The 14,980-nt window shown below is 37.3% G+C and overlaps 1 protein-coding gene across 6 annotated transcripts in view; it reads left to right on the forward strand.

The window, feature by feature from the left end:
- The window catches only part of rapgef6 (Rap guanine nucleotide exchange factor (GEF) 6), a 109,440-nt gene that overhangs the window by 84,998 nt on the left and 9,462 nt on the right, over positions 1-14,980 (forward strand). For 3 of the 6 annotated variants that reach the window (XM_087807782.1, XM_087807786.1, XM_087807787.1), the window contains 10 exons: positions 129-237; positions 313-556; positions 5,293-5,450; positions 5,763-5,777; positions 7,974-8,214; positions 10,993-11,160; positions 11,818-12,033; positions 12,408-12,619; positions 13,315-13,438; positions 14,090-14,113. In XM_087807782.1, the coding sequence (XP_087663908.1) occupies positions 129-237; positions 313-556; positions 5,293-5,450; positions 5,763-5,777; positions 7,974-8,214; positions 10,993-11,160; positions 11,818-12,033; positions 12,408-12,619; positions 13,315-13,438; positions 14,090-14,113 (1,511 nt within the window). The remainder of the gene's footprint in view (positions 1-128; positions 238-312; positions 557-5,292; positions 5,451-5,762; positions 5,778-7,973; positions 8,215-10,992; positions 11,161-11,817; positions 12,034-12,407; positions 12,620-13,314; positions 13,439-14,089; positions 14,114-14,980) is intronic. The other 3 variants (XM_087807784.1, XM_087807783.1, XM_087807785.1) reach the window with 3 other exon arrangements.

The following is a 14,980-nucleotide window of genomic DNA, read 5'->3' on the forward strand; positions in this document are numbered from 1 at the left end:
CTAAAAAAAAATCAAACTACTTCTGCAACACGTGTCAAAGTTTGAGCCAAGTTCTGCTTTAAATTAGGATTCGTGAGCCTAACATGGCATCCTACCTCTGACACCTTTTGTTTATTTGAATTTTCCAGATCATGGAGATCAACGGTCAGAACTTCGAGAACATATCCTTCTCCAAAGCAGTGGACATCCTGAGAAACAACACGCACTTGGCCGTGACGGTCAAGACCAACATATTTGGTGAGCATGAAGCACGTGTAGAAAAAAACAAAAGAATGGTGGTCAAAACTAAACGCTTCATTTGGCTCTTCACAGTCTTCAAAGAGCTCCTCAGCAGGATCCTGCACGAGAAGAAGAACGGAGGTCCGCACATACCTAAGATTCAAGAGAAGAAGGGGAATCGGTTCTCCATCCCGGATCTTCCCGGAGACATGGAGTTCGCCACGGACCACAAGACCACCAGGAAGATGAAGGCCAACACGGTGTCTGGAGGACGCAACAAGATCAGGAAGATGTTGGAGAAGACGCGGTTCAGTATTTTGCCTCCCAAACCCTTCAGGTGAGAGAACACTTGTTACACAATTATTTGAGCGCAGATATGGATTACATTTGTAACATTAACGCACAGTAAAATCCAACCTCATGTTTCCTCATAGTTTTAATCAAGTTATTTTTCTGACATCTTTTTTTTCTCTTGATTCTTTACTGAATAAATCACTATTATCCAACATATTTATAAGAGTAAATTAAATTGCACTATATTTGTCAATAACAAACTTATGTAACTGATATATTTATGTCTAGTTTGTCATAATCTGTCTTTTTAAGAGGCTTCTTATTAGTTACATTTTTAAAGTTTTCTCGTTTTTGCAGAAAATATATTTAATTTTAATGGAATTTGTTTTTCTCTTAACAACCTTTAACTTATCATAAGATATACATTTAATTTTTTTTTTAATTATAATTGATTGGATTTTATTAGTCAGTATTGTGTTAAATATTATTTATAATAAGTTGATATATTCTAAAAAAAATTGAATCTAATTTTCATTATCATTAATAAGTTATATTACATCTGTTTCTATCCTCATTCATATTTTATTGTAATTGTATTGTATTGTAATATTGTCCTTAATTTCCTCCTAACTCACGTTAAAAACACGTTTTTCCTCTTAATAAAAAAAAAAAATTATATTAGTTCGCCTGCTTTCAATATTTGCAAGTTGGCAAAAATCAACTTCAGGAATAAGCGGATCACCAACTGCGATCAAACCAGAACTCTGCAGCAACTGTAACAAGCTGCGGCGTCTCTGCTGAAGACATGGCCGTGAATCTTGCCGCAATAACATTCAGATTCATGAAGCAGCAACACACACACACACACACACACACACACACACACACACACACACACACACACACACACACACACACACACACACACACACACACACACACACACACACACACACACACACACACACACACACACACACACACACACACACACACACACACACACACACACACACACTTGTTCAGGCTCCGCTCGTGGCATGAATAAGCCTGAGATAGTAATTAACTGCTCCTAGTGCTGCCACCAAGTACACTTGATTCAATAAGCAGCTTTTTTCTGTACTTTCGGTTCTTTTGTTGAGATGATTTCTGCCCAAGTAGCCAAAATGTAATTCTCTTAATCAGTTTTTTTTTTAATTCCAAAAAAGCTACATGACTTACTGTAGATCAAAAAATGTTTTGTTAGTCCTATTTTATGTTTTTATACTTACCTTTTTTAACAATGATAAAAGAAAAATCACAAAAGTCACAATCTTAATTATGATGCTTTGCAAAATATGTATACAAAGATTATTATTATTCATTATTATTATTGATCTATTATCTTATCTTTAATTTGTCCAAACCGTTTTCACATGTAAATGAACATATTTTTGTACTTTTTCTAAATATTCAGTAATATGAATACTTATATTGATCATGTTTTTATTTATCATACATACTGTATATATTTGCTGAAACTAAAACTATGTGATACAAAACTTACTTACTTGTAATTGTACAAAACAGAGTTTAAACTGCATTACATTTAAGTTTTATCCCCATACATTTCACAACTTCTTGTTTTTACATCTTAATAAAAATATTTGATTAAAAAAAAACATTAACAGAAATGCAATAATTTGTTTTAGAAGTAATCTGTAGATTAAATGTTGAAACTTTGCTACATTTCCTTTCCGCGATCAATAACAGTCTCACAGATTTAGCGCTAATTAAGGAAACGCCTGTCGTCCGTAACTTGTCGATGTTCTTCCAGCATGTTCCCGCTGAGAGTAATTGTTGCTCGTACTCAATATTCCACACGTAATGCGATGTTGCAGGCTTCATTTCACCCTGTTATTTCATGCCTCTGCAGGCATAGTTAGTCTCTCTCTCTCTCTCTCTCTCTCTCTCTCTCTCTCTCTCTCTCTCTCTCTCTCTCTCTCTCTCTCTCTCTCTCTCTCTCTCTCTCGAGCCTCAGAAGCTCCTCTCACCTCCACATGTGTCACAATCCTGATGCACATACGTCAGTGTCAGTCTGTGTCTCACCCGTCTCACACCCGTCTCTATTCCCGAACCACTACTGGCCCCCGAACGCCCCATTGATCGGATCCTGCTTCAAAAAGTGTTTCCATTTACTGACCGAACGATAATTGTGAAGCTTTTTTCATTCAAATGAGTCGATGGCTGATCAAAGGGTCTGGAGGGAAGAGAGGAGATGAAAAGGTGAATTCTACAAGAGAGAAATGAAACGAATGACCACTTGGATCCACCAATCATTTGAAGACGCGTCACTCTCTGTGGTTAGAAGCTCCCGACCCCCTCGGCCTTATTGCCAGTGATATTTTTAGCTAACAAGGTTACTTCTAATGTAGATTTATTCATTAAAGACTTTTTTTTTGTTTATTAATTGAAATTCCCTTTAACAGTCCAGTATTTCACCCAAAAATTATACAGTGTTTCCACAGAATTTCTCGGAGACGTGGTGAAGGTGATTGGTTGGCATTTATTTGTTTTATTTTATTTTAAACCAGCTTTTTATATTTTTTTACAGAAATAAATGCTATTACTATTCTAGATTTGTTACTTTATATACTCAAGGATATAGTTTTCATTTGAACCAAAAAACACCCTGTTCCTTCTTAATTTGTTTAGTTAAGTTTGTTTTTCCATGAATTATATTTGTCCCACACTATTGAATGCACCTTATATGTTCATACGTCAATGTGAGATAAAGAAAGAGTATTTATAGTCTATAAACAGAATTAAAACGGCAATTTGTCTTGTTTTATTTCAATGCAGTGCAATATTCATGCATAGTTTTTATTTTGTAAACCACTATTAGTCTTGTTTTTATTTGTCAACTCCATCTTTTATATCCTGTCTCGTTTAGTTTTTCTCCGACGATAATAACTTCATCATCTTTTCCCATGAATATTATAGCGGGAGCCATTTTATCATGGAGGGAAACACACTGTATATTTAGTCAAAAAATAATGACATAATGATCTACGTGTGTGTAAATCGCAAACAAGAGACGATTAAAGACCTAAAGGACAACCTGGAAAGAGTACCATCACTTAAAAAAAAATGAATTGTGGTATCAGTAGATGTAGATATAAATAGTAAATCACCATTTTTTTCTCTCTGACTTTGCTCCAGAGTTTTTTATGACAAGGACACGCCAGCAATAATCAGATCATCTTCCTGCCAAATGAAGATGCCTGTGTGTGTTTAGGTGTGTGTGTGTGTGTGTGTGTGCACCTTTAAAAACCGTCAAGCACTGGCCAGCGACTGTGATTTAGCTTCGCTAGATGAGAAAACGATGAGCTTGAGGATTTAGCCCCTGATCTGTCTGTAGTAAAGCACGTTCATTATTTTATTTTTTTATCCTCACTGCTGTTCTTCGTCTCCTGTCACTAGATGCAGATTTTTTCTTTTTTTTTGGGAAGGGGGGGGGTCACTTTTTTCCCTGATGCTGTCTTGTCTTTTTTTTAATGATGCTGAATCACTGTAGAAGGTTTCCTTTTTTCTTTTTCACGCTTTTCAATGTCGTCTTTCTGTCCGCACTGCTTCAGGGGCCTGTTTGGGTAAGACCCTTTTTTTTGTGTGTCACTCACTTCCCCATCCAAACATCTGACCAACTTGACATCCCCGAATGATCAAAACCTGCATAGTTGTAGACCAGAATGTTTCATCGCATTTTCGTACTTCATGTAGTGATGAAAAACTCTCATTTTAACGTTAAATTAAACCCTATAATTATGGTTATAATTAAGAGATCTTCACCTGCAAGTCTGAAGATGTTGTTGTGAGCTGTCATTCCTTGCTTAAGATGAATCTCGAGCAAACCTGGTCTCAATGCAGTCGGTGGGTCTCATGAGGTCCTCCTCCACATGAACCCCATTAGAGAAGGGTAAAAATTCTGACGAAAAAAATAATTTTGACTGTTTCAATTAGGAGGTTTTCATGATGATTTATGCATTTTGATTAGTTTTTACTGCTTAAATCAATTCAAAGCAATTTCCTTATTAATCATCTTAAAAAATATATACATATAATGTATATATTTATTGTGTTATTTGTGTGTCCCTTAGTAGACAAGAGAGTTATACAAATATACTAATATTGAATTTTGGACCCAAGACCTTTTTTATTCTTGTGAAATGTTTAATTCTGAAAAGTTAAGCCTTTTTAAAAGTTCAAACATATTGAATGACTAATATTCACATTTATCTTCAAACAATAAATTATATCATGTTCTTTTTATACACTGTAATTTAGCACTTTCGCCAATAATTATGCAAAAAAAAAAAACTTTTGATACTTTCTTATTATGACCACTGTCATAAATAATCTGGTTGTATTAGTTATTTTATTATGTTTTCCTTAAATCTTTAAATATTTTTATATATATTTTTTTATATATATATATATAATTACACTTTGTAACTTGGTTAAAATGTATGGATTTTTTTCTTTATTGTACTTGTTTCTTTAGTGTTATTTCTTTTACTTTTAAACACTGTGATTGCTCCTTATAATTTTTGAGTGTCTTTCTTTAGGCTTGATGTTTCTTACATATGTGGCCCTTTCAGACATGAATCTTCTCCCCTGCTTTAAAGGCTCAGATAGTCACAATTAAAACTCATTTCTTTCATATGTCTTGTGATTTGCTTGTTTTGTGTCCATGTTGTGTTGTTAAAAGTCAAGTTGTCAACGTGTATATTTGCTCTGCAGCGACGGCGGCATGGGTCAGTCTCAGGACGACAGCATCGTGGGGACCAAGCAGTGTCGACACAGCGTCGCCATCATGCCCATCCCTGGCAACCTGTCGTCCAGCAGCCCCGACCTGCTGCAGCCGGCCACCGGGGTGCTCGACTTCTCCAATCCTGCTGGTAAGTTGTTGTCTCAGAGTTTATATAAATGTTTGTACAACTGTCCTCTGACCGTTTATCTCCGTGAGAATCGAATGTAGCTAAAGACGTGGATGTGAATCCCAGTATGTGGAAGAGAAAGAATCCTTTTCTCTGTTGATTTCCTTCTTCCTGACCTTTTCTCTCTGACTCACGTATTTACCCGTGTTCAATTTCCTGTGGTTTGTTGAAACTAAAAGCACGTTTCACTTTTCCATGATGCCATCTCTTACTTCCTCCTCTTTTCTCGTGTTTTAAAAATCTGTTTTTTGTCTCTGTTTTCTGCTTGCGAAGCTTTGGGACTCTACTGTGAGTATACATTCTTGAATGTTTCTGCTCCAAATGTATTAGTTAAGAAAGCTGCATGGATCAGTCGTTATTTTGAATTTAATTAAGTGTTTCCGGGCTTTTTTCAACCTTCCATCTCAACTACTTTTTACCAGATGGTTGTTTCTTCTGCTCCTTTTGTCAACTATATTTTAAAGTGCACATGGCAACATTCAAAAACTTTCCTAAGCTGATACAAGATCGTCCGTCCCACACATACATGACATTTCTTCACTATTACCTTCCCAGTAATGCTGTTGATGCAGTTTAACTCTGTGAAAGATTAATTTTAGTGTAGCGCCAGTGACATTATTTCCTGCGATAAATGTCTTGTCCAAGGAGCAGCTACCCTTCTAACTAAAAAAAAAACCTTTTCCAAATCCACACTTTCACTTTGTCTCACTCCCTCTCAGTGAACTCGGTGAGTTATCCATTATGGATGTTATTGTTTTCTGCTTGTGCCAAACGTGGTCAGGTCCTCCTGTGTGAGCCGAATCAAATTATTTTATAATATCTTAACATTCTCCGGACGCGAGCGCTTCCCAGACTCACAAATCACTGGTAATGAGACACTATCTTTCCCCAGCGAGAGCAGAGAAACTGCTGCTTTAACATAAAGTAATACTTTTTTTAACTGATTTAACTGAAGACTCTCCGTACTAAAAATGTCATCACGGACTTGATTAATACTGGAATGTCACTATAAAGAGAAAAGGTGTTTTTTGAAGTTGCAAGTGGCCTAAATTTAGATTGCCAGAATTTCCAAACATCCCTTTGGTGCAAAAGTAGAAAAGTGAAACTGTCAGCGATCTCACGCTTGTTACAAACCAGATGCCCCCGGAAATCTCACTTCCTCACCTTCAATTTTTAAAACGGTTAAACCTGTTACAGTGCATTATGGGACTTGTAGTTTGGAAGTTGAGCGGATTCATTCTTTTTCACCATATATATTTTAGATGGGTACAAACTTGTAAAGTAAACAGCTATTTTTTTATTCAAACTAATAGTAGATATAATGTATAAAAATGAATGTAAATGCATAGAAAAACCTAAGAAAATTAAAAAGTATGAAGGATGAGAATGAAGAATAAAACAAGAAGAGCACTTGGGTAGTGCAGACCTCTGCCAAGCTGCTGTTTTTACTCACGCTGCTAGATACCCTTTTTTATTTTTTTATTTAGAATATATTGTATATTTTATTCCCGGTCAAAACTAAAACTCAATAGAACAGCAAGTGGCAGTAGTGTACTGGATCAATTCGAAAATATTGAGGGTGACGCGGAAAGAAAGAAAATAAATCCGTCGCAACCAAATAAATCACTTTTTAATAAATACGTTTTCGAGTTATTTTTCTTGGGGGTTAATGACAAGCGAGAAGAACAGTTAAGTTATGATGTGATGCAAAACTAAATATGACACTTTGGCTTTTAGGATTTTTTTCATTTTTTTCTTCTTTGAATGAAATCTTTAAAATGTAGAAAAAAAACATTTCCAAGAACATCTACACTACTTTTAAGACAGATGTAATTAGAATGTGATCCTGGGATGTGTTATTGAACGATGGGATTTTGTTTTTATATATGCTGATAAAGGACAAATACAAGTATTAACAGATGATAAACTTAGCCCGAGGTTATTATAGTAATATTTAACCAAAAGAAAGACTTAAAAAGAAAGAACACGACTCAAAAAAACCTTGAATAATTCTCCGTTTTCTGCTGAGAACCATGGCCTCAGACCTGCGGATGTTCTTCTCCATCCCTGCGGCGCCACACGACCCAAACCACAATTCAAACACTTAAGAGTAGCTCACAGAAGTGCTTGTCAAACTCGATGATCTGTAACACTCTTCCTCACCGGGTGTTTTTCTAACCGGCGGCTGCTTGTGTGATGGAGCTGATCTATTTAAAACCCTCTCTCACCTGCATGAGGGCTTCATCCCGTCTGTCAGACTCACCACAGCTATAAAGCTGTTCCGCTCGATGTGTCTAATGGGGCATGTCCTCTTCTGTACCCAAACACTGAGCTCTAATGCTCTTTTTTTCCCCTCTCGGAGGAAACGTCTCCATCACTCAGCACACTTTACAAGAATGTCAGCCAGCGTCCTGCGATATACTAGAGTTTATGGATCAGCCGTTTGAGTGTCTGCGCCCTAACACCCGCTCCGTGTTTTCCTAGACATCCCAGACCAGGTGATCCGGGTGTTCAAGGCCGACCAGCAGAGCTGCTACATCATCATCAGCAAAGACACGACGGCCAAAGACGTGGTCGCTCACACCGTCAACGAGTTCGGCCTGCTGGCCGTCCCGGAGAACTACTCGCTCTGCGAGGTGTCGGTCAGTCCGGAGGGAGTCATCAAGCAGCGGCGCCTCCCGGACCAGCTCTCCAAGCTGGCCGACCGGATCCAGCTCAACGGCAGGTGAGAGACCACGTCCCACGGTAACAAGTGTCATAAATAAGACACTTGGGTTTCAGGGGGAAAAGTATTTTAAAAGGATTCAATGTTCAAAAGTAAACTAAACATATTTACTAAGCAATAACAATATGATTTTACTACTTAAAGTGTCATTTTATAAACATTTTTTCCCAAAGATTTTAATTATTTTTTGACATAATGATGTACAAATACACGTAACAAAAGATTTATTAAAAAAAAATCTCAATGTATTTTGTTCTTTAGCTGAAAGTAGTTGCATAACTGTTAAGAATAGTTAAATTACAGTTAATAACATTTGAACATTTTCTTTTAGTTACAGGTTTGATTGCAATTAAAATGATTGTTTCATTACATTTGAAAATGGTTTGATAACAGTTGGAAATTCTAAGATTGTTTTTGTAAAATGTATACCAAAAAATACTCTATCTTCTATTTGATTAAAAGTGTAGAATTCTATAACAATCACCATCCCAGACTTTCCCCTCTCTCCTTCTCCCTTTGTCTCTCCAGTGGTCCCTCATAAGTCCCCTCTCAACTGTGTTAGCATGAATATTTCATCCTCTGTCAGGGGTGGAGGTCTCTGCAGAGACCATGGCAGGTCTAGAATTATTCACCCCCCCCCCCCCCCACACACACACACACACACACACACACACACACAACACACACTTCTACATAGACGAAGATGAAGAGATGCAAACTCTTGAGTGGTTTATCCCAGCGTCTTTCTAACTGGAATGTAGCTGAGTTCACTGAGAGGGGGTGAGACAAGGAGAAAGTTGTGCAGTAAATAAGTTTGGAGTAAGAGTGTGTGTACTGGCTTCAGTGTGTGTCACACTTGAACTCTAAGGAGAGAAAACGCTGTGTCAGCGTGAGTCCGAGTGTTTCTTCACACTTCTCACTCGGAAGGTTGAATTTTTTTTTTTTTTTTTCAATTCTCCTTCCTCTCTGCTGCTGCTGATGATTGACAGGAGGTCCAGCAGAATGAACCGAGCTCGGAGAGAAATACATTAACATTCTCAGAGAGCATGATGAGAAACCAAATCACCTTCTATTATGCAGTTTTTCTCTTTGGAACTATATCATGCAATAAATGGAATCTATTTAGAGTGAGTCGTGTTGAGCATTAAAACGACAAAATGTATATTTTTCTTATGTTTTCTCCTTTCTGTGGTGTTCAACAGTCCAAAAACAGATTAATCTATACAAGGTCGTGATATAACAGTTATAATGTTGTAAATAAAGATCGTAAACCTAAAAATACATTCAAAAGTAAGTGGAACAACCTGCCTAAAAACACCTTTTTAAAATAGCTTTTACACTGTTTTCTTGTTTCATAGATTTCATGTGTTGTAGTTCCTTTAAAACCTTTACCTTTTGTACTTCTCTTAGCTTTTAAGACTCCTGTCTTATTTTTTTTTATTATTCACTGTTTTTAAATCTGTCTGTACAGTGTCCTTGTGGGTGTATTCACAGTCCTAGTTGAAATTCAGCTTTTTCTATTTCTAGGTATATAGATATTTTTATTTTGTTATTTTTGTTCTAGTCTTGTGTATTATTATTTATATTATTTGTTTGCTTTATTGACATTGAAGCCAAAACATCAATCATTTTATTACTTATAAATAGTAATACATGTCACCAGGCTGGGGTCAATGAAACATTTAAAAAAATAAATCATGATCTTATATTTGAGAACATTATACATTTTTATTTGTAAATATTTTCATCCCATTTTTTTATTGGGAAGAAGCTAAAACAGTTACTGTATGTAGTTATTTAATAAAATAAAATAAAAAACAAGAAGTAAGATAAAAGCTGTATATTTTCCTTCACTTATTGCTCATTTAGATAACAAGGGGTGCGGAGAGGTGACGTATGAGGATCACAGACTGAACTCCATAGTACAGCCGTGAGATGTTGGCTCCCCCTGCTGGCGCATTATGTCAACTTCCTTCTGGTCTTCCGTCTTTTTGCTCCTCTTTTTCTTTACCTCTAGCTCTTCTTAATCATCTTCTCTTTATCTTTTCGCTTTGTTCTTAATTTTTTCCCTTTTTCTAGATCTTCCCTTCATTTCATTCTTCTTTCCCATTAATGTTGTATTCCTCTCTACTTAGATTCCTTCCGTTCGGTCACAAATTATATTTCTACACATTTTCCACTTCCCCATTTTTACTTTTTCTTTCCGTTTCACTTTGTCTGCTTCTTCACCTTCTTTAACTATGTAATATTTTTTTCAAATTGTCTTCCTCTTCTTATTTTATCTTTCCCGCAATCAAGTTTATTCTGATAATTTACCACGACAGATTCTCTTCCTCCTAATTCTCCATCTTGCCCATCTTTTTTTTCTTCTTTATTTACATTGACTTATTCTTTTTGACCTTTTTTCTCATTTATTCTGTCTTTCTCTTTGTCTTCTTAATCCTTCCCTCCATCTTCAAATTCTTAAGTTTGATCATCCCTCTCTTTTATCTTTGTCTGCTCTCATGTATTAATCTTTTTTCATCTTGGATCGACCCGTCATGTCCAATCATCAGTTTCTTCTACTGATCTGAAGAAGATGTGTCAGTTTTAGAGAGTGAGGAGAACAATTCCCAGAATCAAATACCAACGTGATGCACCTTTCCACCAGACTTTTGGAATGTTCCATATTGAAAACATTCGCTGTCTGTTTCAAGACACGTTTGTTTCTTCAACGTTCTCACCAAGGAGCCCCCTTGACCTCCTCTGAAGCCTTCTCCTCCTCTTGTTTCCGGGCAGGTACTACCTGAAGAACAACATGGAGACGGAAACGTTGTGTTCCGACGAGGACGCCCAGGACCTCCTCCGAGAGAGCCAGATCTCGCTGCTGCAGCTCAGCACCATGGAGGTGGCGGCGCAGCTCTCCATGAGAGACTTTGAGCTCTTCAGGAACATCGAGTCCACAGAGTAAGTATCTCAGATGTTTGATTCTAGCTCGACAGAAGGGGGTGTTTATGAAGGATATTAACAGCAAAAGAAAATAAAAGTTGCATTATTGCTGCTAAAAAAAAAGCCAAAAATCAGACCAGGGATTGAACTAAAGGAGAACAGGTTTTTAATACAGTTCAATGCCATCCATAAAAACAGGTACATTTGGATATAGATGTGTTAAATCTATACACTTATTAAAGTTATTAAATAAAAACGAAATAACGAGGTATTTGTACACTTCCGTTTCGGAAGCATGGCATACTTTGATCGATGGTCAGTTTCCATTATCAGGGCAAGCAATTAAGTTCTTCCTATCTCCAGATGTTCTTTTACTTTTTTTTATCTTTTATTTATTTCTATTGAATAAAGATTCCTAGGCACTTTCAGACTAGTACCCATGTATTGTGGTCTCTTCAATTTTAAAACTCCTGTATTACTGTTGTCTATTTCTCTGTTGTTTTACACATGTGTGCAGGATGTCCTCGTGTGTTTTGAGAGGGGCCTTTTAATTAAAAGTATTATTAAAATTGACAGTTTTAGATTCTGATTTACTTAAGACTTTGGTAAAATACTCAAGTTCGTGGAGGGTTTAGTCTACTCGGGTGTCATTTAACAGACCACTGTTTGTTCCAGGTACGTGGACGACTTGTTCAAACTGGACTCGTCCGCCGGAAGCGGCAACCTGAAGCAGTTCGAGGAGGTGATCAACCAGGAGACGTTCTGGGTCGCCACGGAGATCCTGAAGGAACCCAACACCCTGAAGAGGATGAAGACCATCAAACACTTCATCAAGATCTCCCTCCACTGCCGGGAGTGCAAGAACTTCAACTCCATGTTCGCCATCATCAGGTGAGTGCGACATCATAACATACAATATAAATACATCTTTAAGCTTGAATTTCATCGCCTCAGTCAGGAGGTAAAGGTCCAGCGAGTCCTTGCTCCGCAGCTCATCTTTATTCTCGTAACAAGTCAGCAGGTGTGCGACGCTCTGTCATCTGCTGTAAAAGGCGATTTAGCAACACAAGGCTTTGACCCGTGTTTGACCTTACACTCGTCGCCACAGCAGGTGTCCTCGCACGTCTGCTGCCCCAGGACACAACCTGCCTCGTGTTTCATCGTCTCGTCCTCGTCTCCTCTGACCTTCTGTTCTTCCTCCCTTTTCTTCGTCCTCTCATGCATCTGTCCGTCCTTTGATCCTCATCCCGTGTCTTCCCTGGCAGCGGTCTGAACTTGGCGCCGGTGGCTCGCCTGCGAAACTCGTGGGAGAAACTTCCCAGCAAGTACGAGAAGCTCTTCGGGGACCTGCAGGACGTGTTCGACCCGTCCAGGAACATGGCAAAGTACCGGAACATCCTGAGCAGCCAGAGCATGCAGCCGCCGATCATCCCGCTGTTCCCCGTCGTCAAGAAGGACCTGACGTTCTTACACGAGGGTAGGAAACTGTCTTTGTTCCAGAGTTCACTCGTGAAGGTTTTAAAACTAAAATTTATAAAGTATACATATGTGTATTGTTCTTCATAATTAAAATTCTGTATCAGTTTTTCTATCAATAATAAAACTAAATTATCATCAATCAGTAAACAACATTTTAAGTAACAAAAAATGTTTTGGTTGAAAGATATTTTAAGTAGTATTAAGTTTAGTCTATTTTTTATTATGGTATAAAAGAATAAAAAAACTGCCATATATATTTTTTTATGAAGTATTGTAGGACACAATGTTCTTTTAAATTCAACTTAAGTATTATAGAACAATAAGAACTGTATACATTTATATAGTATGAAATCATTTAAAAAAGTTGAACTTGTAAAAACTAATAAGATATAAAATATATTGATTTAAATAAAGACATATACTATAACGTTTTGTTGTATTGCATCATTTTTAGGGATAAAAAGATAAAAATCATATTATTAAATTGTACCCAATATACAAAAGTACAAATATGTATTAAGGATAATTATAGTATAAGTGATAAAAAATAATAAATAATTACATTGATCTTTTGGCATTAAATTGGATTTCCCTTCCACCTTTTACACCGGGGTCTTCTCACTTTATTTGATTTCAACACGTTATGATGGAATTTTTCGCAATTTTAACCCCTTTTTTGTTTGTATTCTGAAGGCAACGACTCCACTGTGGACGGTCTGATCAACTTCGAGAAGCTGAGGATGATCGCCAAGGAGATCCGACACGTGGTGCGACTGACCTCGGCCAACATGGACCCGGCGCTGATGTTCAGACAGAGGTGGGTTTGACTTTCATTCGTGTCTCGTTCAGACTTGAAGCCAAAATTCCACAAACGGAAAAAGAAAATCATATTCAGCTGAACTAAAAAAAAGTCAAACTGCGTTGGTTCTTTTCACCTCGACCATTATCACATGACCACGAGCAGACGAGGGTCTGCTCTCTTTGACTCCACTCTTCACTCGATCTTCCACCGAACTCTCGACTCATGGACGACTACTTCCATGTGTTTCTCTCTGTATTAACTTTGGCAGCCATCTTGAATCGTTGCAGTGCATCACTAGTGCACTTTCCATCTGGATGTTTCACAAACTGTCCGATCAATTCCCATTCACTCCCTGTCAGGTTCATGACGAGGCGACTTCCTTTTGAAAAATAAAGCGTGAACTGAGAGGAAGTGGATTTTGAATTGATGTCACCACCGTCTGTCACTGCTGCGCTGCATGACTGCCCCCTACAGACACCAACCACGTACTGCAAGTTAGATAATCGGTCACGTTGAGGGAGCTCACGGTCTTGGTTGCTAAGGGAGATGTTCCATGTCCTCCCATCAGTCATCTGTCTGTCCTCGGTGGCATGAGCGCTACATAGTCTGTCTCCACCTGAACTTGTGTTAAAGTCACGCTTCAATCTTCACGCCTCTTGCTTGCAGGAAGAAGAGGTGGAAGAGTTTAGGGTAAGTTTGTTTCCATGGGAATCAGCATCATTTAACCCCTGCTGTGCACCACCACAGTGTCCGCCCACAACCATGCATGACCCCCCCCGCCCGCCCCCCCAACAACACCTCCCTTTATCCAAGTGTTCATCTGCCTGTGCTTGTGCATCCTTAACCCTTCCTGTGCAACTCCAGCCGAACAACACCCTCCATTACTGACCCTTTCTCCATTATTTTCTTCATGACGTGAATTAATACGACAATAATATCTTTACTTTTCTTTGTGTTGGATTTAATTTAGAATTTTGCATCCACTCCAATGATAGTTATGGTTGATGACAAGTACGTGTTTGAATGAGGCAAAAAACATATTTCAATATTAGCAGTTTTAAAGGATTAGTTTATGCAGAAACAAAGATTTAAATTCAAACTTGATATGTTTTTATGTTTTGCAAATATATATTTATCTTTATATTTTTTCTTTATCATTTATTGATGAGTTGTGGATTTTTATCTATTATTTCCATTAATTCTGTGCTGAAGGAACATGCTCGGACAAAAATAATAATTAATAATTAATTTTGGTGATTTTTAACATGTTTCTTTCCATTTTTACATCCGTGTTCTGTCACTCCTGTCTAAGGACGTAAATAAGAAGAATTACATTTAAAGTAATAACTTAAATTCTTAATGATGATTTAAATATCATTAAGAAGAAACATTCACCATGTTTTCTGTGATTTCCTTTCACTCTTATAATTCCAAGTATTACATTTATCAACAAAATATTTCACTTATTTACAATGCACATACACAATATGTGTTTTTAAAATTAAATAATGAGCTCAATAAAATGGTCTATGTCAGTGCACTTTGATGTTTGTATTA

The sequence above is a fragment of the Callionymus lyra genome, chromosome 14 (assembly GCF_982586985.1).
Source record: "Callionymus lyra chromosome 14, fCalLyr1.hap1.1, whole genome shotgun sequence".
NCBI lineage: Eukaryota > Metazoa > Chordata > Actinopteri > Syngnathiformes > Callionymidae > Callionymus > Callionymus lyra.